Source organism: Nyctereutes procyonoides, unplaced genomic scaffold (genome assembly GCF_905146905.1).
Source record: "Nyctereutes procyonoides isolate TBG_1078 unplaced genomic scaffold, NYPRO_anot_genome, whole genome shotgun sequence".
Taxonomy (NCBI): Eukaryota; Metazoa; Chordata; class Mammalia; order Carnivora; family Canidae; genus Nyctereutes; species Nyctereutes procyonoides.
In genome coordinates, this window is record NW_026575044.1 from 46,571,451 (window position 1) to 46,594,840 (window position 23,390).

Below are 23,390 nucleotides of genomic sequence, written 5' to 3' on the forward strand. Positions count from 1 at the left end.
CTCCTCCACACCCTTCTACTAAAAATCAGTACAACTCTTTGGAGACAAACATGGTGGCAAGGTGAAGGGAAGTGGGGAGATGGGAGGGTTAATCGAGAAAGGAGAGACTCACAAAGTAATGGCAAATTGCTGTTAACAGTACTGTTATTTCATAGCAGGGTATGTAGGAATTTCACTCTGGGGCCAGCATGAAGAAATGATGCTAGCCGTGGTCCTGGTAAACAACATCTTCCGCATAACAACCGGAGGTGCAGCCTCCCTTACTGTTGTGGCTCCAACATCTTCCCATGGGGGTGGTAGTCTCCTGGTCTGCTGCTGAATGCTCACCACCTCCCTCAGATTTTACCTGGAAGCTTTTTCTGTCCAGCAGTCCAGTTCCCCCACTTAGCAAATCAGTCTTTCCAAATTACGGAGAAAAAGTGTGGCCTTGATTTTGAAGGTCATGCAACAGCTTCCTTCCTCCTCCTCCCATGTCCTCCTCTTCCTTCTTCTCTGGGCTCTGTGAACTTGCTTTTCAAATCTTTTCCATTCTTTCTTGGTTTATGATTCTATATGTAAAATGCCGTGTTTTTAAAGAAAATGATCAAGTAACAGCAGAGGAAACAAACTTATAGAAGTCCTTTTACAAATGGCCGTTGAGCTTGAAATGCATTTGCAACAACCCAACTGTCAGTTGCACAGAGGAGGCCCGGACTCTAGGGGGCTGTCCAGGGCTCTGATGGCAGGTTGGCCCCCAGCACCTCCTCCCCTCACCCCTACACACTGCCTTCCAAGCTTTTCCCTCAGTTCATGGGGAAAAAGTAGCTCTTGTGAGGTCTTGAATATCATGTCCTTGAGGGCAAATGCACCAGATGTCTGGAGCTCCAAGCTTTTGACTCAGCTTTACCTCTACAGACCTGTTTGACCTTGAGTGACTCACTTAATTTCTCTGATCCCTGAGGTTCCTCAGTTTAGCTGGATGGTCCTTCAAGTTCTGCCAGTTTTCAAATCCTCCTCATCTGGAGTCTCTGCTTGAATCCTGGAGACATGAGGCAAACCGAGTGCCCTCTTGCCAAAGGATGATTCATCAAATAAAAGCATGGACAGGAGAGGACTGAGCAGCAAACTTCCCTGAGATGGAGTGTACATTTCCCAGAAAAGGGAGTTAGGGCACTCTAAAGAAAGAGTTTCTTCAAAAAGAAGAAAATTAAAAACACTAATAAAGGCCATTCAAAGAAAGGAGAGGAAGGCGAGTTTTCATGCTGTGAGGAGACATTTTCCATATCCTCTTCCTCTGTAGCCACTCTGCCTTCCTGGTGCCTCTAGAGTTCCCGTTCTCTAGTCTCTTTGGGTCACAAAAGTGAGATTCATGTATTGAACAATCTGAGCTTGGTACAAAAGCAAAATGGTTTTATTTTCTCCTGCTGCTGCCTTCAGTGATACTTCCCCTTTCCTATTGCTCAAACACATCTTGGGTGAATTCCTCAGCTCTTCTATTCATTTTGGGCATTAAAAAATGTCCATTCCAACTCAAAGCTTTAATCTCCTATCCTCTTGCCTACCGCTGCTATGTGATTCTTACCATTTGCTTTTCATAGACACAATAATTTCGACTTACTTAAGTAGTCATTTTTGATCATTTTGTTCACATTCCATTATTTTAAATAAAAATATATATATATTATTTATTTATTTAAGAGAGAGAGCCCATAAGTGCGTGGGGGAGGGGTGGAGGGAAAGGAAGGGAGAAAATCTCCATCAGACTCCACACTGAGTGTGGAGCCCCATGCAGGGCTCGATCCCATGACCCTGAGGTCATGACCTGAGCCAAAATCAAGAGCCGGGTGCTTAACTAACTGAGTCACCCAGACGCCCCCTCCATTACTTTAAAAGAAAATATTTTAAACACTTTAACTGAAATAATTTCAGACTTAGAGAAAAGGTACAAAATCATAGAGTTCTTACATATCCTTAACCCAGATCTCCAAATGATAAAATTTTACTTTATTTGCCTCATTATTCTGTTATATATATAAAAAAGACCAATATATATATATATTATATTTGCATATTTGCATATAACTATTGCAAAATATATTTGCATATATTATCTTAACCATTTCAGAGTAGACATAATATCCTTTTACTCTGGAATATCTCAGTGGGCATTTCTTTTAAAACATGAAATTCTCTTTGGGCGCCTGGGTGGCTCAGTTGTTTGAGTGTTCAACTCTTGATTTCAGCTCGGGTCATGATCTCAGGGTCGTGGGATTGAGCCCCATGTCTAACTCCATGCTCAGTGGACAGTCTGCTTGAGATTCTTCCTCTCTTTCTCTCCCTCTTCTGCCTTTCTTCTGCTGTGTGCACACACGTTCTCTCTCTAAAATAGATACATCTTTTAAAAAAGACCAAAAACACATGACATTTTTTTATATAACCACAGTATGATTTTCAAAGAGTAAAATTAACACTGGTGAAATACTATTTTATCTAATCTACAAACCTTATTCAAATTTCAGATTTATCCCATTAATGTCCTTATATTAAAATGAGAAAATTAACTTTTTTCTGTTCCAAGATTCAGTCAAGGATCACACACAGCAATTAGTTGTCATTTCTCTTTAGGCTCCTTTTATCTGGAACAAGTCCTGACTCACTTTTTTTTTTAAATTGTAACTTTTATGATCTTGACATTTTTGAAGAGTATAGGCCATCTACATTGTAGAATTTGCTGAATTAGCATGCAGTATCTATTTACATTTATCTGAATTTTCTGTTGTTCTCTAGGAAATAAAGTTAAAGACAAAAAAAAGAAGGTACTGTTCCTATACTTTAAAATCATGAGTCTATGAATTCTTACTGGTTATACTGAAACTTTCTAAAACATCTTCCAATTTGCGTTTTAAAAGGCTTATTTGAATTTTATCAATACGTAATTCCCATGCAACAAAAGAGAGAAAGAAAGAAGAAAAGGGAAGGAAGAAAGGAGGGAAGAAGGGAGGAGGGAAGGAGGAAGAAGGGAAGAAAGGAAGGAAAATGTATGACTCATTTCTAATTTAATACACTGCCTTACTGAGTACATTCCTGATGGGAACCAAATCCACTGGGTATAACTTTACATGCGTGTATCAGTTATTTGTTGCTGTATAACAAACCACTCCAAAACTTAATGGCTTTAAACAACAGCATAAATACTCATTCAGCCCAAGCAAGGTGCATCCAAATTCCTGTCCCCTGGATCCTAAAAATGTTTTGCCACTTTAGTGCCACTTTAGTGCCACCTGAAGTGGGAGGAAGTATAGTGGAGGGGAAGTCAAATGGATTGTAGCTAAAAATGCTTTTACACATTTTATTTTTAAAAAGCCACAGTGTCAAAACATCATTAAGTCTTAAATAGTGCCTTGGAGGCACTCGGGGCAAGTGAGGAAAGTCTAAGCTTTGACAGCTCCACAGTAGGCCTATCTTTGCCTGCGAGTTCACCAGAACATCTCAGGTGAGGATGGAGATCCTGCTCTTCTAAGACCGCCTTTGGAGGCAGAAGCTTCTAAAAAGAGTATTATACCTAGGTATTTCACATGTGTATAAACAAAGAAGATTTTGAGAGGCATGAAGAACCACTCTAGACTTACTCTTCTGGAGCATATTTGTTTCTCAAAGGACAAATATATTTATAAGTATATGACCTGAACCAAAAGCCAAAATAAATTGCTCCAATTTACTGAACTGCAGAACAAATTGAATCCAAATACACAAATTTTTATACAGCCACGAACCACAGCAAAGGTTGATTTCTTTCCCTTTCAAAAAAGCATGTTTTGCTTTCTTTCCCATAATGTTTTCATTAATTTTGCTTTGGAATTTTAAAAAGTTCAGTAGGTATATAGTATGCATGATTTTTGGCCAAATTGAGTAGTGCAAAAAAAAAAAAAAGTAACTTTCTTGTTTTCTTATAACTAAACTTAAGTCTATCCCAAGTTCTCATAGTTGCTTGGAAACTGAAAACTCACACAAACTCATCCATATAAATTCAATTTAAGTCACTGATTTTGCTGTAATTTTTGTTTTAAACTCAATCAAATTTCAAAATGTCTTCTTCCCCACCCCTTGGTTGGTCCTGAGATGGCTGTTGGACTTACCACCTAACTACCTCACAAGGCAACTAGACTGGAAGCTGGGCCACCCACTCTCTGTACTTCCAGCATCTGGACTGGGTGGTGATTCCATCAACTCTCAGTATCCCAAGCAAGCTGCACACTCAGGAACTCAGTGAGGGAGGCAGGCACTGCACAGGAATTTGCAAAGATGAGGGCTCCTATCAGTGCACCATGGGCCTGGATGTCAGGCCAGCCCAGGGAGCATGAGAAAGAAGTCTGCACACCTGAGTGGAGCTTGCAAGGGGACAAGCAAAGGAGACAAGAATATCTTGTCTAATATTTCCTGCCACACAGGAAAGGTGTTAATGTAGAAATAAAGTTTACTTAGTTGGACGTGATATATAACAGAAAGATTATAAAGCATTTGTAGTACTAAAGACTTCTTTCTATGGGGTGCCTGAGTGACTCGGTCAGTTGAGTGCCTGACTCTTGATTTTGGCTCAGGTCATGGTCTCAGGGTCTTGAGATCAAGCCCTTGGTCAAGCTCTGAGCTCAGGGAGGAGTCTGCATGAGATTCTTTCCCTCTGCCCCTCCCCTCACTCTCACTCTCCCTCAAATAAATAAATATGTATTTTTTCAAAAAAGGATTTTCTTCAATGGGCGGAAGACATGAACAGACATTTCTCTAAAGAGATATACAAATGGCCAACAGACACATTAAGAAATGTTCAACTCGGCATCAGGGTAATACAAATCAAAATCACAATGAAATAACACCTCACATCAGTCAGAATGGTCAAAGTGAGTAAGTCAGGAAACAACAAATGTGGGCGAGTATGTGGAGAAAGAGGAACTCTCTTGCACTATTGGTGGGAATGCAAACTGGTGTAGCCACTCTGGAAAACAGTATAGAGGGTTGTCACAAAGGACCTAAAAAAATAGAGCTACCCTATGACCTAGCAATTGCACTACTAGGTATTTACCCCAAAGATACAAATATAGTGATCTGAAGAGGCACCTGCACCCAAATGTTTATAGCAGCAATGTCCACAATAGCCAAACTATGGAAAGAACCTAGATGTCCACTGGCAGATGAATGGATAAAGAAAATGTGATACACACACACACACACACACACAGGAGTATTAGCCATAAAAATGGGTGGAATCTTACCATTTCCATCAACATGGATGGAACTGGAGGGTACTATGCTGAGTGAAATAAGTTAACCAGAGAAAGACAATTATCATACAGTTTCACTCATATGTGGAATATGAGAAATAGCACAGGGGATCATAGGGCAAGGAGGGAAAACTGAATGGGAAGAAATCAGAGTGGGAGACAAACCATGAGAGACTCTTAACTCTAGGAAAGAAACTGAGGGTTGTTGCTGGAGTGGAGGTGGGTGGCAGAAGGGGTAACTGGATGATGGGCATTAAGGAGGCACGTGATGTGATGAGCACTGGGTGTTATATGCAACTGATGAAAAACTGACCTCTACATCTAAAACTAATGATGTACTATGTATTGGCTAATTGAATTCAAATTAAAAAAAATAAATAAATAGACTTATTTCCATTCCTTTTAATTATTTTTAAGAGATACTTAAAATCTATTACAATATTAAATCGTTAAATTTTGCAAATACCCAAATGCATGCTCATTGGACCTTGGAGACCTATAGCCAAAGCCATGTATTTTTTTAAAAGCATGACACTGGAACAATGAAACCCTCTTCATACTTACGTTGAGCAGAATAATCATTATACAGAGTTAAGTCTTTAACTTTTAAGTCAAGCAACTCTTTAAAGATGATTCATTCTGAGAAGAGCGACACTGCAAGGGTGCACTGCCCATTTTTTGTCCGTGCTAGTCACCTTCCTACCTCCTCTCCCCCATCCACTGCTGCTCCTCTCACCTGTGTGGATCTGGGCCTCCATTGCAAAGTGCTAGCACCTTCTGCTCTGCTAGCTCCTCTTCTCCTAGCTTAGCCCAGCCCCCATGTAGCCACACCAGGCTCCTGCCTGTCCTGAACCTCTCTCCATCTTCCCTGTCCTTCACAGAGCTTCTTCCTCCCTCTGTCTCTTCCTGTCACACCCTAGACAGATTTACAGCCCTTGTTTGTAACCACGCATTGAACTACTATGTTAGATTGATGGTGGGAATTCAGTAGGAACTCGGTGGAGCTGGCTTCATTTTGCTGTTTCCCAGTGGCTTTCTCGTCTTTGCATTCATAGGACCTTGCTCCTGGCCTGGTAGACAGCAAGCGTTTTATTAATGCTTGTCAAATGAATGCGGGGGATGAAATAGCATAACCACACCGGGGCTCAATCCTGATTACTTTGAGCTAGCTGGAGTGAAGTTTTGACTTGAGCCAGACCCTTTTCTTTTTTGTTCGGTATTCCTCACCTGCTTATTCCAGGACAATTTTATTGTCTCGATTATTTATGAAAGGTATGACCATTGGCAACAGTGCTGACTTGGATTTTTCATTCATGATTAAGAAAGGCATTATTAATTGTTGACAGTGGCTAATAGGTATATGGGGATTTATTGTGCCTTTATATAAGAAACTTTCTTATTTACTAAATTTCTATAATGAACTACATTTTTTATATAAACATATTATTTTATGTAAATATTTTATAATAAACTGTGCATTATAATCACACAGTTATAACATTAGTAGAAATCAAAGAAAAAGGAAAAACCTTCATCTGCATGCCTGACACCAAAACCAGTTTCTATTCTTCCTTGCTTTGTCTCAATTCTTGCCCATGCGCTTATATAATTTTTGTAGTTGCAATCATTTATGTATATATTTCTAAGCATATAGGCCTCTTACCTTAACTCTCTTTCAGCTTCCGGGCAGTCACTAAAACGTCAGGTAACTACAAGACAGTGATGTCCACGGTGTTGATGGTGATGGCTATCATCTAATAGAGCCCAACTCTGAGCCACTGCCATTCACATTCTGTTTCTAATCCCCACAACACACTCAGTGAGGCTGAGAATATGTCTAAGGTCACAAAACCAGTAGAAGAGTAATAATACTTGTCATCACTAATCCTTACCAATTACTTTACTCTATGCCAGGACCCCAACTAAGCAGTTTACCTGCTTCATCCCATTTAATCCTCATAACAATGACACATTATTATTATTCCCACCCCCAGAGGAGGAAACTGAGGTTTAGAGAGCCTAAGTAATCAGCCCGGATCTCACTGCTAGAAAATGGCAGAGCTAGGAATTGACCCTCAGCTTTCTGGCTGCAAAGCCTGACTTGTAACCGTGGATTTGAAACTGGATGTGGACTCCCTCAGATACAGGGCTTCTTCCCCTTTATATTTGACCTTATTGCTTTGACAGGGAGGGGGTGAAAATCTGAAATGAAAACAGTAATAAGTTATTGGAAGAGTATATATATAGATATATATATATACTCATATATATGTATATTATATATCTATATATACACATATATAGATAGATCGATATAGATATATATTTCAAGGGATCCCTGGGTGGCGCAGCGGTTTGGCGCCTGCCTTTGGCCCAGGGCGTGATCTGGAGACTCCGGATCGAATCCCACGTCAGGCTCCCGGTGCATGGAGCCTGCTTCTCCCTCTGCCTGTGTCTCTGCCTCTCTCTCTCTCTCTGTGTGACTATCATAAATAAATAAAAAAAAAAAATTAAAAAAAATAAAATAAAATTTCCTTTAAAAAAAAAAAGATATATATTTCAAGATTTTATTTATTTGTTTGAGAGAGAGAGAGAGAGCATGAGAAGGGAGGTGAGGCAGAGGGAAAGGGAGAAGCAGACTCCTCACTGAATAGGAAGCCCAACATGGGGCTCGTGGGGCTCTATCCCAGGATCCTGGGATCGTGACCCAAGCAGAAGGCAGAAGCTTAATGAACTGAGCCACCCAGGTGCCCTGTTGGAGGAGTTTTTAAACAAGATTTTAAACTTTTAATTTATCAAATGCATATCTTAAATACACACCCATGCATATTTTAAACTTCCTATGGGAGAAGCATGCATCTCAGATTGGGACTGAATGGTTCACTTCACTGAACTTAGTCTCTCTGCTTCTATCTTTTTTTTTTTTTTTGCAATTTTAAAATTTATTATCCTAAAATACCTCCAATAATTTGAAAATTCTTAAAAAGAGACATGATCTTTAATGAGCTTTGCTACTCTGGTCTGAGGATATTATATAGAATCTCATTGCTCTCAAATTCATGACCTTGCTTTCTGATAAAATTTAATGTGCAGAATGCTGATTTGGTGTTTGATTACTCCCTCGACTTTTAATCAAAACATCTTTTTATTTCCTCTTTGCTTCCATGCCGTTTAAGCATGAAGTGTGCTTTGCTGATAGGGCCCAAAGGAGCAGGATCATAAAAGCCTTCACTGTCACTTAGCTCCATGAGGACAGACAGGAAGACGCTGGGCAGACCAAGCTGGGAGAGCACTGAGGGGAGCCTTGTAGAGGGATTTCCTGAAAGGAAAAAGTGTGCAATAACAAAATAGATCTCTCTCTGCAAGCAACCTTTTTAAGTACTCAGTTTTTATTTGTGGGGATGATTTAATAAAGTGCAGCTGGCCAGCAAGAGTAGACTCAATGTTTTCTGAGAATTGCACAGTGCTTGATTTCTGGGACCAGCTGGATCTCTTGATGTTCAGATTCTAGAGTGAAGTGGCCTTGCTGCGGGCTTTCTGTTCCTGAATGGTTAATGTTAACAGGGTAATTCTGTAGAAATAGAAGTTGGGTACCAGTTGATAAACGAGGCAGGGTTTATTTACATTTCTGGTCACGTGGGTCACATAGTAGAGGGGCAGTAACCCTCTCAGAATACAGTGGGCTCAATTCATGAATAGGAAGACTTAGCAGGGGAGGAGCCACAATCCAGTGAACTGGTAGCCTCTATTGGCCAATCTCCTGTGCTCAAGGGTAGCGAACAATAAGGAGTAAGATTTAGCTCCAGCCCTAGCAAATATATTTATAGTCCAGGAGAGGAGACTGGCACAGAAGTTGATGATCCCCATATGGGCCGTTTCCTCAGCCTTAGCACTGTTGAGATTCGGGACCAGATAACTCTTCACTGCAGGGCTGTTCTCTACATTGTAGGATGTTAGCAGCATCCCTGGCCTCTACCCACAAGATACCAGCAGCACCTCCACCAACCCCACTGTTGACAAGCAGACCTATCCCCAGACATTGCCAAGTGTCCCCTGAGGGGCAAAATTGCCCTTGTTGAAAACCACTGGTGTAGGGAGTTGGTGAGCACTGTTTGTGTCGAGGGAAAGTCCAGAATGCTCTAGGAAGGGAGGAAGGATGCCCAGGTAGCCTTGGAGTAAAGTGAGGTGGTCATGAAAGCTCCCTTGAGGTGGTGACACTGTGTCTGGTGTGAAGCACGAGGGGCGCTAACATGTGGAGTAAGACCTGCATAAGAAAGGACCACCCGCATCCTGAACATGCAGAGGGTATGCAGGACAGTCAGTCTCTACCTCAGTATTGCGGGGAAGTCAAGGGTGTGTATGTTGGGGTAGTGGACAGTAGGACATGAGACTGTGAAAGGGTAAGTGTGTCACCATAGGCTGCGAGGAGTATCTGTGGGCACAGGTGTGTCATTGCCGGACCTGCAAGCAGTGGGTTGGGAGGATCAGACTTCTGATCATCCTGGCCACGGTGTCAAAGATAGATTACAGTGGGCTCTCGAATGCACGGGGTGCTATGCTACTCACTTCACTCTTTCCACTCGGTCCTCACAACAGGCTTGGGAGAAGGAAGCCCATTTATATAGACAGGGATTTAAAAGAGCCAGGCCTCCCCACTCCCCACTCACTGCTGCGCATCTTGCAGGAGAGCAGGACCAGGACCTTCCGTGAGATGGTAGAGAGTCCTCTTCTGCAAGATGAACTGGGCCTGACTTATCTGACAGTTTTGTTTGGCATCTGCTGTGAAGGAGGTGATATCAGGGCTTCTGCCATGAGCCCACGCACATAGGAGGTGGGGGGATCCTCCCAGGGACTCGTTAGGCAGACATAGGTCAATATGCAGTCGTAGAGAAGCAGGACAGCCATGTGCCTCCTGTATTGTTCTTTTCTCACATCACACTTTCATCGGGCCCCAGATGTTTGTTTACTTCAGCAAGCATTTACTGGGCACCTCTTGCGTCCTCATAGGGCTCTGGGGGAGATGAGGAACTTGAAACCTGTGATCCTCACTTTTGCAAGAGGAGCTTGACCTCAAAAGAAAAGCAGCTCATTTTGGATGTGCCTGAGGACCTGCCCCTCACCTCTCCCTCTCTAGGAAAGCCCGTTTTCCTTTTTTTTTTTTTTTTAAGATTTTATTTATTTATTCACAAGAGACAGAGAGAGAGAGAGAGGCAAAGACACAGGCAGAGGGAGAAGCAGGCTCCATGCAGGGAACCCGATATGGGACTCGATCCTGGGACTCCAGGATCATGCCCTGGGCTGAAGGCAGGCATTAAACCGTTGAGCCACCCAGGGATCCCCGGAAAGCCCGTTTTCCTATGGGAATAATTGATTGCTGAAAAGTTTGGCTAAGGGAAGTTTCCAGGAGAGGAAATGGACCAGGCTGGCCTTATCCTGGTGAAGTTCCTCGCAATGGAACCCCTGGACGAGGCAGTGGAATTGGCCATCTTCCCCATACTCTGTTAGGCTTCCATTCACAGGCTACGTGCGGAGCCCTGTTCTATTATGTACAGGCATTTAATTCCCATAGCAATCTATAGGTACTATGACTGTCTCCTCTTCACATATGAAGACATGAAAATACAGACAAGCTAAGTAGTTTGCCCAGGGTCACACAGCCTTTCTGGAATAAACTCAGGATTATAACCCAAGGCCATCAGCCACAACAACCTGGGCCTATGACATTGGCTGCCATACAGTGCTGCCTTCTGCTGAGCTGGCTAATGGCTAGAGGGATGGGGCACATTCTAATCAGAAGAGTAACAGGTCACTTTATTAAGAAATGTGCAGAGTCAAGCAGGGTAGGCACATGGTAGAAAGAGAATAGAATTTATTTTATTTTATTTTTTTAAAGAGTTTATTTATTTATTCATGAGAGACACAGAGAAAGAGGCAAGGACACAAGCAGAGGGAGAAGCAGGCTCCCTGCAGGGAGCTCGATGAAGGACTCAGTCCCAGACCAGGATCACAACCTGAGCCAAAGGCACTCAACCACTGAGCCATCCAGGTGCCCAAGAGAACAGAATTTACATCAGACAACCCAGGTGGTGGTGGTAACTGTTACTAACTAGTTTTGTAACCTGGAGTGTCGGCTAACCCCACCAAAGCTCAGCTGTCTCATATTGAACTTGAGATTAGCAATATTGACCTCTCAGGTAGTTTAAATATCAGATAGACTCTATAAGAGTGTCTAAAACAGGGACGCCTGGGTGGCTCAGTGGTTGAGTGTCTGCCTGTGGCTCAGGCCATGATCCCGGAGTCCCAAGATCAAGTTCCACATCAGGCTCCCCATAGAGATCCTGCTTCTTCCTCCGCCTATGTCTCTGCCTCTGTGTGTCTTTCATGAATAAATAAATTAAATCTTAAAAAAAGAATAGTGTCCAAAACAGCTCCTGACACTAAGTAAATACTCTGTAGATATAAGCCGAGTGAAAGATGAATGAGGGGCGCTTCATGGATACAGGTTTGATTGGCCTTGAAAAAAGTGTCAAGTTCATTAACAAGAGTATAATAAAAATCAAACCCATGGAGAGTGTTCAGGAAATGGATCCAGAGGCATGTGTATGTTAGGGCCACTTATACTGAGATCGTACCATGTGCCGTCACAATCCTGTGAGTCATAGACCATTAATAACCATGAATTAGGGAACTGTGCTATGTACCTAGGGTTTCCCCATTACATGCATTTTACAGATGCTTAACCACGGGCTGCTCTGGGACACAGCCTCTCCTCAAATGTCTGCTGAACTGAAGAACAGGCTGCACTTGACACAGAGTGTGTCCAGCTCAGAACGCACTGCTTGACTTTGCTCTCACTCCCTGTCCTACTTCTCAGCATCCCACTCACGTCTGCTTGCCTGGGTTATACTCCTCAATAAAGCAGTATCAGCCATAGCTTTGGCCTCAAGCACTGCTTCTGAGGAAGCCAGAACAAAGACCTTTTTTTTCTTTTTTTTGGTAAAAGAAAATACATTGAGGTAGATATGCGTGGGAGAAAGAACCCCATTTCCATACACAAGAGGATAACCCAATTGTCTATACTTTTATACAGTTTCTATTTCTAAAATTTTCAATTAGCTAAATGATTGTTTTATTATACTATTTAAACATATGCATTAGTTTCTTCCCAAATCAACAGATATGCTGTGTAGACATAAGCTGAAAAACCACAGTGAGAATAAAAAGAATAAAGAAAATAGATATTCCATTAGCATGAATTCAGGGGGAGCTATAGGCACCTTCATCATGTACTATTTTATACTCTCATCATTTTAATGAAATTAAAGAAATAATTAAATGTTGAATTTCATATGTTGGAAGAGGCATCAATTAGAATATACAAAAATGTAGTAAACACATCGAGCATACTAAATACATTTTAATTATTTCATAACTTCCTTAGGTGTTAAAGACAATCACACGACCTACCATGACTTGGAGTTTCAAAAGTCTGTTCAACAAAGCTTCATTCTGAGACTTATTCCAAACTGAATTTCATTCAGAGAGCCTTGGGAAATCTCTTTGGCCCAAGTGCTGCATAGCGAATCCTAGAGCCAACAGCATTCCCCATTAGTGTTTATTCTCCAGGGACCAATATTAATGCAAGCAAAAAAAATTTTTTTAAATAAAAAAAACTGCCTTGGATTTTGCATGCTTTCACCAGAAAAGGGGTTAAATCTCTTTCACTTCCCTAGGCTGGTCTGTTTTGTAGTGAGAATCCCACTGATACAGTGGGAAAGAGCTCTGGGAAATCTCTCCCCCAAGTGGCCCATTTCACAGATGAGGACACTACCCAGACACAATGACCATCCTTGAGGTGAACTATTCTCAGACTGGGTAAACATGGCTAACTAAGACGGCAGGATCTACATTTCAAAAACTTAGAAGAAACTGTCAGTTATTCACATAGCTCATTCATTTGATAAATAACAACTTTGCTAGAAGAACCAAATTAGTTTTGGAAAGGATTAAGTCCCTTATGCTAGAGTTTTCTGGAATGGCATTTTAACTTTGCTTTTTTTTCCTACTTGTGCTGCAGGTAGAGTGAGAAGGGTTAATGCCAATTTGTATAGCTATTTCAATGCGTGTAATTATGTAGTACTTCCTTTACCTTTATTTCCTCCAGTCCTACTTCCTAGCAACTTGCAAACAAAAATCCATATCCTGGCCATATTCATTCCATCTTTCTACAGGAGTAAGCTGAGAGTCTTCTGATGGTTCCAGTCTGAGCTACGGAGTCAGAATAACTGGATTTGAATTCTGGTTCTGCCATGGACCAGATCCCTGAATTTGGGCAACTGACTTGATAGTGCCTAAGTAACCTCTTTCTATCATCGCTTCCTCACCTATAAAATTGCGATGGTTTCAGTACCCATCCTCCCATCCTGCCTGTACAGTGCCTAGTGTTGTTCCTTTTAAAAAAATATTTTATTTATTTATTTGACAGAGAGAGAGATTGAGAGAGTTCAAGCCAGGGGAGGAGGCAGAGGGAGAAGCAGACTCCCCACTGAGCAGGGAGACCGATGAAGGGCTCGATCCCAGGGTCCTGGGATCATGACCTGAGCAGAAGGCAGACGCTCAACCGACTGAGCCACCCCTGGATGCTTTTCACACAGTAAACATTTGACAAATGTTGGCTACTGATAAATGCTTAAAAAGTATTTAGTTAGAAAGAACATATTAAGAGGAAGGAGGGGAATTACCACAAAGAAGCAACCTGTAGATTCTTGCTTAGACCTTTTCAGCTCCTATATTTTAGGAACTAACATAATTTCTCATGCTCCCAGAAGGAAAGAGGGAAAGAGGATGCATACCTATTTTTTTTAACACCAGAACCTTGTTGTCAGATAAAATTTACATATATAAGGCATAGTATGCTCCCAAAACTTAGGTGCAAATTTAGCCACATTACCTCCCCCACCCACGCCACCCACGCCGCCCACACCGCCCACGCCGCCCCACCTAAAAGCTAGAACACTCAAGTACTCTGTTAAAAAAAAAAAAAAGCCCCAGATATTCCCCTTTATTCAAGAATCCCAGGGGCTTGTTGGGTCAATACCAAGTGGAAGGAGAAATGACCTTGCATTGTTTTACAACCTCCTGCTCCTTCTCCTGCCTGGAGGTTGGCCTCTGTGTGGACAGACCTGCAGATTCCACAGGCGGCACCCAGCAGGGGCTCAGCTCCAGCTCCTGGCGTGGTGGTCACAGCTCTGAGAGCACGGTCATAGGACCAGCATTGCTCTCCAGGATATACAAGTGCTGCGCTGAGGGCTGCCAGCAAAAGCCACACACTTCCGGCCCAAGCCAGCCTTTGTTCCAGACCGCAAGCCCTTTCTCTCAGCCTGGGTCCTCACCTTTGCTACCTCTTCTCTCCTTAATCACTACCTATTTTTAGGATTTTTCACCTACGCAAATGTGTCTGCCTCCTCCACTGTTTACCAGGGCTGCTAAGCACCACAGACTGAGTGGCTCAAACAGCAGAAGTTTATTTTCTCATCATCCTGGAGGCTACAAGTCCCAGACCAAGGTGTCAGCAGGATTGGTGGCTTCTGAGGCCTTCGTCCTTGGCTCGCAGATGGCTGTCTCTTCCTTGTGTCCTCACAAGGCCCCGTCTCCAAATACAGTCCCATCTGAGGTCCGGGGGAAGAGTGGGGTGTGGAGGCCGAGAAAATTAAGGCCATTCCACCTTAAGTTCAGCGTTAGCACAAGTACAGCCATGCCAGGCCCCTGTGAAGAAGAGCTGAACTTTACCTTACTTCAGTTACAGGAAGAAAACAGCTCACAGCTTAACGTCCTAGGAAGCCCCTATTAGAATGAGAACAGAGCTCAATGCCCTTGAAAGCCCCTATCAGAATGTAAACAGAACTTGAGGAATTGCTCCACCCCTTCTGGAGGTCCCCTAGACCAGCCCTTAAAACTAAGCTGAAACCCACCTCGGGGTCCAAGTCCCTGCTCCGCTGTGTCGGGTACACTTGGACCCAGGCTCGAGCTTGTAAATAAACCCTCGTGTGTTTGCATCGGTGTCGGCTCCTTGGTGGTTTCTCGGATTCGCGATCTTGGGCACAACATGGGGGTGAGGACTTCAACATTTGAAATGTCAGGGGGATGCAGTTTTCAGCCCATGATGCCAATAATTAACTCTACATACTTAGGGGTATAAATTAACCGTTTTAATTTAAGAGAGAGAGGGTGGGAGGAGAGACGAAGGGAGGGAAGGAGAGAGGGATGGCAGGGGGAGAGACAGAGAGATTGATTGGTTGACTGGAATGTTCCAGGGAGGCTCTGTTCTTCCAGGACCATGGGCACCCCGGGCCAACCTCACTAAGATAAGCCACTCGAGTGGCTGTTCAAACATTTAAAGGGGGCCCCACTCCACCCAGAAACCCAGAGTGAAAGAGATGGCCGCAGAGTGTCTCTGGTTGACATGAGCATGGAGGGTCTGGGCCCTTCCCTCTCTCCTCACTGTGGCACCTGTGACAGGCACCCTGCAGAAACCTTTGGCTCCGAGGATTGCAGGCTCCCCCTATTAGTTTCTCACAGTTGCACAACTCATCAGAGTTTGAAACGGGCGTGCACGGTATCACCCGACCATCCTTACATTCACGAGGCTCACTGGCCCGCTGCAGGGCTCCCGAGGCCTTCCCGCCACCATGTGCACAGTCAGGCCCCCACGCGGCCTGCTCCAGTTTTTGGCTTTGCTTCTTTTGGGGGGTGGGCTGGTTTCCCACCTGCCGGCTCCCATACCCAAGACAAGCCAAGAGGCGACAGTTAGATGCAGCCTCCCTGTGACCTCTTTGCACACACCAGGCCAATAAAACTCGGGCCGAATGACAGTGACAGCTGCCTTGTGGCATTCAGAGGGACTCGAGCGGTTCAGTTCCGCGGTCTCAGGGACAAGTGTATCATTACAGCCGAGCTGCTGGGAGAGAAGCCACCCACACCCACCTCGGGGACGGAGCAGGGAGGGGACTCTCGGGCACCTGCAAGGCCCCACTGAGCGCCCTCCACGAGCTCCCTGCCGGCGACAGCTTGCGGGGGACACTGTCCCAGCCTGGGGTGCCCAAGGCCAGTGGGTGAAGAGGAAGGAGGATGGGGGCCAAGCAGTCAAGGGCTCCCTGCAGGGACAAGGGCCCCCCGAGGATGGTGCTCCTGCGCGGGAGGCAGCCCTTCGCCCCGTGGGACGACAGCCTGCTCCCGGGCAAGGACCCCCGGGCCCTGCTGAAGCGGGGCATGCGCCACGTCAGCTTCAGCCTGGTCACCAAGGGAATGACGGACGTCCCCGACTTCCTGTGGGGCTTGTCCGAGGTGCAGAAACTCAACCTGTCTCACAACCAGCTCAGGGCCGTGCCGGCCGACGTGGGGAAGCTGAGCCGGCTGGTGGTCCTGAACCTCTGTGGGAACCGCCTGCGGAGCCTGCCCCGGGAAATCAGCGTCCTCCAGAGCCTCAAGGTCCTGTTCGTGAACATGAACTGCCTGACCGAGCTGCCCGCCGAGCTGAGCGCCTGCAGGAGCCTGGAGGTCCTGAGCCTGTCCCACAACTGCCTCTCCCAGCTCCCCGCCAGCCTCGCCGACCTCTCCAGGCTGCGGAAGCTCAACCTCAGCAACAACTATTTTGCTCACATCCCCATCTGCGTGTTCGCGCTGAAGGAGCTGGATTTCCTGCACGTGGGTTCCAACCGCCTGGAAAACATCGCCGAGAGCATTCAGTGCCTGGTGGGCCTGCAGATCTTCATCGCCGAGAGCAACAACATCCACTCCTTCCCACGGTCGCTCTGCCTGCTGACCAGCCTGGAGCTGCTGAACCTGAACAACAACGACATCCAGACCCTGCCGGACGAGCTCTACCTGCTGTGGAGACTGGGGCGGATTGCCTGGAACCCCATGGACAAGGGGCTCCACATTTCCCATAACCCGCTTTCCAAGCCTCTGCCGGAGCTGGTGGAGGGGGGGCTGGACATGCTCTTCAGTTACCTGAAGGACAAAAAGCACCACTGACTGGGCCCCAGGGGTGCAGCCGGCGCCGGCTCGTGGACACCTGTCGGCTGGGTACCGCTCCAGCCTCAGCTTTCTGCTCTTACTGTTCATGTTGGTTAGCGCTTGTGTCCGTATTTGCCGAATGGTATTGAGCACTCATTCTACGGAGGTGTTTGCTTTTACCTCTGTACGTGTCTAAGAAGCCCCATGATGTGTGATGTTCATCTCATCCCAAACATGTCTTTGGTTTTCTCCAAAGAGAAACCATTCCAATTCTTTCAAGGAGCAGTGGGAGTCAGCCCTTGGGATAGTTGACAGCAGGTCCGATTCAATGGGACTCAGAAGTCAGATATTTGCTAAGTATGTGCCGTGGGCCAAGGGTGGCATGAGACACTGACACCATCTGGTTTCAACCCTTGAATTGGCAGCCTGCAGTCAGGGCGCAGCCCCGAGACATGCTCCTGCATCAGCCTCCATCAAGCATCACTGAGGACCAAAGAGCAAGCTAGAGCCCTGCTCTGCTGGCAACGACCAGGTCAACCAGAGCTTCCCCCCCCCCGAGTTCTGGGGGAACAATCATAAGAAATGTGCCTCTAAAATGACCGTAGAGTAACAATCGAGCTGCTCATGTTTACGTCTGCTGGTGAGTGACGGGAATAGCATGATGGCTTTTGGATAATAAATACAAACCAATTTTAACACAGTTTCAACCTTCTTTCCCGATCCTCTGGCACCCCGTTACACCCCTCTGCTTTTCTAGAGACACCAGATGATGGTTAAATCATCCAATTCTAATTTCTCTTCTCCCTTACTAGATTTGCCCTCTCAGGGGTGAGCTAATAATTGCGGGAGAAAATTATCAAATGGCAGGAAAGAGGAGGTGAGGCATAGGCAAGCAACACACACAAAAAGTAATTACCCTTTTCACATTCAAAGGAGGGTAATATTTGCCACTTGGCTTTTGCATGTGGACATTTAAAAAATGAGTTTGGTGACATTTAAAAGTTCTTTGAACAAAAGGCTCTGTAAAACTATTAAGTTTGTTTTGCTTTTAATTTTAAGAGTACACAGCTGTTAGTTAAACATGGACATTAGGATGAGCAATTACAGAATTCCTGCCACCAGGGTCATCAGATCTTAACTGCTGTCACAGCAGCCAAGAGCCCCTAAGACATGATGGTTTATACAGAGGTAAAGAAATTCCAATGAAAAGGTGGCAGTGAAGAAAGCACAATCCCTTCAGATCACTGGAGAGCCAACTGCTCAGGTTTGGGGGCCAATTTGTCTATGGAATATAGCAAACGATATCAAGACTTAGATTTGGGGTTGTTGCCAAGACTCGTCTAATTTCTTAATACCCTTGGTTAAACATGTATTTCTTAGCACTTTCTTTAGGCTGAACACTGGGCTAGAAGCTCGAGAGGAATAAATGTCCTGCTGCTTCTACCAAGGAACTCATGGTCTGGAGAAAAAGACAGACCCACGTGGGTTTCTATAACATGTGGCAGGTTGTGATCCCTGCTAAAGGGAATTGTAAGCAAAGTCTACAGCAGGGTTGACACACTGGACGGTGTGGACTAGACTGAGCCCCGAAGCCTCAGTAAGCAAAGAACGGTGACTGAAGGACATGACACGAGCCAGTCACACCCTCCGTTCCCTAGAGTTATTTCGTCCCCATCCACCACCCCCACCCCACCCGGAAAGAATGCAGTGGGAGCCCCTTCTCAGGTTCTGAGCTCAGGAAACTAGCATGGAGCTGCTCAGAGGAACTTATCCGTGGAAAAATCACTTTTCCCAGTAGACTCCCAAGTCAATTTTCCGATACACAAAAGAGGGAGGCCAGTTCCTGTTGACTGTTGGCTGTTATCAGCAGATACCAGAGTTCCATTAGCACGTTCATGCGTGAGCTCTTCTGTTGCACCACTGCAAACAGATCTTACCAGTGTCACGGGGAGGCAGCTGAAGAAATCCCCTCTCAACTCCCCCCTCCTGCAGCATGGAGATCTGTGTGTCCCTGCCAGGCGCACACAGGCACACTCCGGTAGCCTCACCCACATTAGCCCGCTGGAGCCAAGGCTATTTTAAGACTTCAGTGGAATTCTTCCTTGACCTCATGACTCAGTGGGACTTGCAGGGCGAGCCTTCCTCCGCAGAGCAGAACTGGGCAGATCGCTTACTGCAGCTTTTTGGCTGGAGTGCACGCAGCTGTCAGACAAACACTGGCATGTGCCAGGATCACACCCGTTGCTGTCTGCTGCTGAAGAACTACTTGGGCTCACACTGAATTTCCATGACCTTGCACTGGGCAGAGGCAGGCCCGGACAGCAGCACTGCGCCTTTCCTGCTGAACCATCCTTTTATTTTCTCTCCTTGCTTTTTCAGTCACTTGATCTCACAGTAACTCGACTCCAGGGAAAGCACGGAACCGTATTTTGAAGGTGACCCAAGAGCTGATTATACTTCCTTATAGGAAAAAAAAATTGGTATCGACTTGGTTGCCAGCTGCATTGGTACCTTTCAAAAGTATAGTAGCAAGGGTTTCTTTCTCATGCTCAGTGTTGAGGAAATCATACGAGTAATAGTAGTTGCCCGATATGATTTAGATATTGATTCTTTGTGAATGCTCCTTTTTTATTGATAAAGGGAAGTGCTGAGAAAAAAAAAACAGTAAACGTGCATAGTTGTTCAAAAATGGCAACGTGGAGGGAATCTGACACAACCTTCAGTGTCTTTGCTGTCAAATTCAGCAGTTTGCTGACTGACTGTGAATGCTTCTTGCTTCTCTTTTGTAGTTCTAATACTGTCACATTCAAATAACTCCCAGGTATTTCTAAGGCTTTGGAAATCAAAGCGCTGAGGATGGCTGCACTGGCTGTGGAGTGTATTTAGCCAAAGAATACACACTAATTGGGCGCTTGATGCGGGGAGCTGGCGGCTCACATTCCCGATGATATTGTGGTTTTCATGTCACTTGGCTCTCTGTAAGGAGCAATCTCAGTGGTGTGTTCAGAAACACCTTTTGAAGCTGTTGCAGACTACAAGCGTACAATTAAGAAAAAAATCCTGCGTTCATGGGAAAGTAAGATGACTTTGAAAAGACACATCTGTTCAAGGAATAATACCGCTAAATGCATAAACCTGCTGCACATTAGAAGGAAAAATGAAGCCATTTCTCTGCTTGTTGACTTAATAAATGGTTAATAGAAGAATTGTGCTCCATTTTTGGGCTTTAGTTAATAGACTGGCTTTCTGTAGTTACCTAAGATAGAGTAACTTCGGAGCGGTGCACCTGTATCTCACAATGAAGTCATGCTGGCACTGGAAAGGGAAAGAGGGAATGATGTTATTATTTGCAGGGACACATTAAACTAAGCCCCTTTCTTGTGGTGATGGATTATTGCTTTTTAAGATTCCATTTCATATGCCTCAAAGCACACACTGAATATGCATTTTGGTAGCTATGCATTACAAACAGAGGAAGATTAAAGGACGATGGGCTTGGTCCCTGGAAGACACAGGCAGGTATCAGCATCCTGAGATTACTTGGGTGCCTGAGGCTGGGCTGGGGTGCTTCTCTTCAGTAATACAGATGGGCTAGGGGGAGTCTGGATAGAGTCACTGAGATGTTGTTACAAATGATGAAAGATAGAAGATAAGTTCAGAAAATGATCTAGAAACCAAAAGAGGCAGAGTCAACCTGTTAGACTTAGTTAACATGAAGTTCTACTCAATTGTTCCATCGATATCTATATAAGTACCTACATGTGTTCTATCTTATTACTCCACCAAGGAATTCTTTTCAGTTCTCTGTGAGATACACTTGAGAAACACAAAATACCCAGCCTGGATGAAATGTGCAACTAAATACCAGTACCCAGTAATTATAATTCATCCAAGAACACCAAAATACAGCACCTTCAAATATTTTAAGAAAACAAAATAAAATTCAGAGAACATGAAAACGATTATAAATAATAACGGGAACCATCTTGACCTTGTGGAGAAAAGAACTTTTTACAAGAGTTCCTTTTAAGTTACCTGTCAAGTTATGCATTGAATCCAAAGCATTACTAATTAAAAAGAAAAGGACAGCATAGTAATAAAAGGGAAGCAGAGAGGGCTCATAATGAATTTGTAAGAGCTTGGGCGTCATTAGGCAAACATCACTGAAAGCGATTAGCATGAAGCTTGCTATGCAGATTTTTGAAGTGGTGTCAAAGGAATCTACTTGCATGGAGAAGGCTTATTTTCTGCTGCTTCTAGACTCACTCTTTATTTCAGCACGAGACAGAAAATGGAAGATGAACTGGAGTCCATCCCCAAAGTCTCAAAGTATTTCCTGATGCTCTGGAGAGAAACATACATTGTGAAAGCTACAAGGCTATAATGGCTGCCAATGGAACATTGTGTCATCACCCATGTTCTTTTTTCTGGAGTTCCCCGGAAGCCAGTGTGCCAGGACATGCCACTCCTCGGGAGAAGCCCATGTTCTTCTGTCTCCTGAATGTCATGCACCTGGGGAGACGCTCTGCAGGGTGGTAGGGAAAGTTCTGCACCGAGAGCCAGATGGGTCAGTTGCATAGCATTTACCGAGCATCGCTGCATCCTGACACTGTACAAGTGTTGGGGACAAAGGAACAAGGTCCCACCCTCCAGGGGCTCCCATGTCCAAGGGCCAAGAAGATATGGCTCAGCTAAACTGCTAAATCCTGGGAGGATGGGGATCCCTGGGTGGCGCAGCGGTTTGGCGCCTGCATTTGGCCCAGGGCGCGATCCTGGAGACCTGGGATCGAATCCCACATCAGGCTCCTGGTGCATGGAGCCTGCTTCTCCCTCTGCCTGTGTCTCTGCCTCTCTCTCTCTCTCTCTCTCTCTCTGACTATCATAAGTAAATAAAAAAAATTAAAAAAAATAATAAAATAAATCCTGGGAGGATGATGCCCTAGCAGATGCATAAATGAATACAAAGGCATGTGGGTGAGATTATAGTAGGGGCAGAGGGTGATAGATGACTGTAGTGTGAGGTACACACCATCTGACATGATAGCTATCCAGTCAATGTCTCCTTCATTTTGCTTTGTCTTGATGGAAAATTTGTGAATCTTACCATCTCAGAGAGGTCTGCTTTATAAACACCTTTTGGCTTTTTTTTTTTCCTACCTGAATCTAAGATGTTGGGCAAGCACAGGGCTGGAGAGAGGGCATATCCTGGTAATGGCGGCACCATGTACCATGGGTTCCAGAGATACTCCCAAGCCTCTCCCCAGCCTCATTACGGGCAGGGAGGGTCCCAAAAGGACCCAGATTGGCAGTGGTCCTCAACACTGACTGTTCATCAGAGTCCCCTGCGGAACTTCAAAAAAGAAATCCTCAATTTTAGAGATTCCGATATAGTTGGATTTTTTTTAATTTTTATTTATTTATGATAGTCAATAAATCATAGCCAGCCAGGACAGAGAGAGAGAGAGAGAGAGAGAGAGAGAGAGAGAGGCAGAGACACAGGCAGAGGGAGAAGCAGACTCCATGCACCAGGAGCCCGACGTGGGATTCGATCCCGGGTCTCCAGGATCGCGCCCTGGGCCAAAGGCAGGTGCTAAACCACTGCGCCACCCAGGGATCCCCCGATATGGCTGGATTAAGTGGGGCCTGGGCTTCTTACTCTTAGGTATTTTTATTAACATTCTGTCGGTCATTCTGTAGCTGAGGCTGTGCTGAGAAATGCCGATGTAGGTTCTTTCCTAAACAGTGTGATGTGGGACTCCTAAGCCAATGGTGGCACCTACCCACTGAGAGAGGGAAGTAAAAGGTAAGAGGTCCCTGAACCTGGCTGGCACAGGGTGATTAGATTCATCTGGGCACTTGTTAAAAATTTTGAATCCCTTTGGTGTATCTTCGGATTCAGGAAGTCCAGGGCAGGGCCCGGCATGTGTAGGTCTGACAAGCACTCCAGGTGATTCCTATCACATGACAGACTGGAGAAAACGTGGGCTAGCAGAATGGGTCCCACTGGAACATGGGAAAAGCTCTGTATTCCAGACTCAGTGACGACTTGGGTGTGCCGATTTCCCTGCCTGGCTCTGCCATCAGACTTGGAACTCTTTGCTGACTCTTATCTTTGCATCC

General features: G+C 44.9%; 1 protein-coding gene across 1 annotated transcript; it reads left to right on the plus strand.

Moving 5' to 3' along the window:
• Positions 1-16,239: 16,239 nt before the first annotated feature.
• LRRC30 (leucine rich repeat containing 30) lies at positions 16,240-18,152 on the plus strand. Its single transcript, XM_055324393.1, has one exon. It carries the CDS (start codon positions 16,383-16,385, stop codon positions 17,286-17,288), a length of 906 nt encoding a protein of 301 aa, XP_055180368.1. The 5' UTR covers positions 16,240-16,382; the 3' UTR covers positions 17,289-18,152.
• Positions 18,153-23,390: the final 5,238 nt, after the last annotated feature.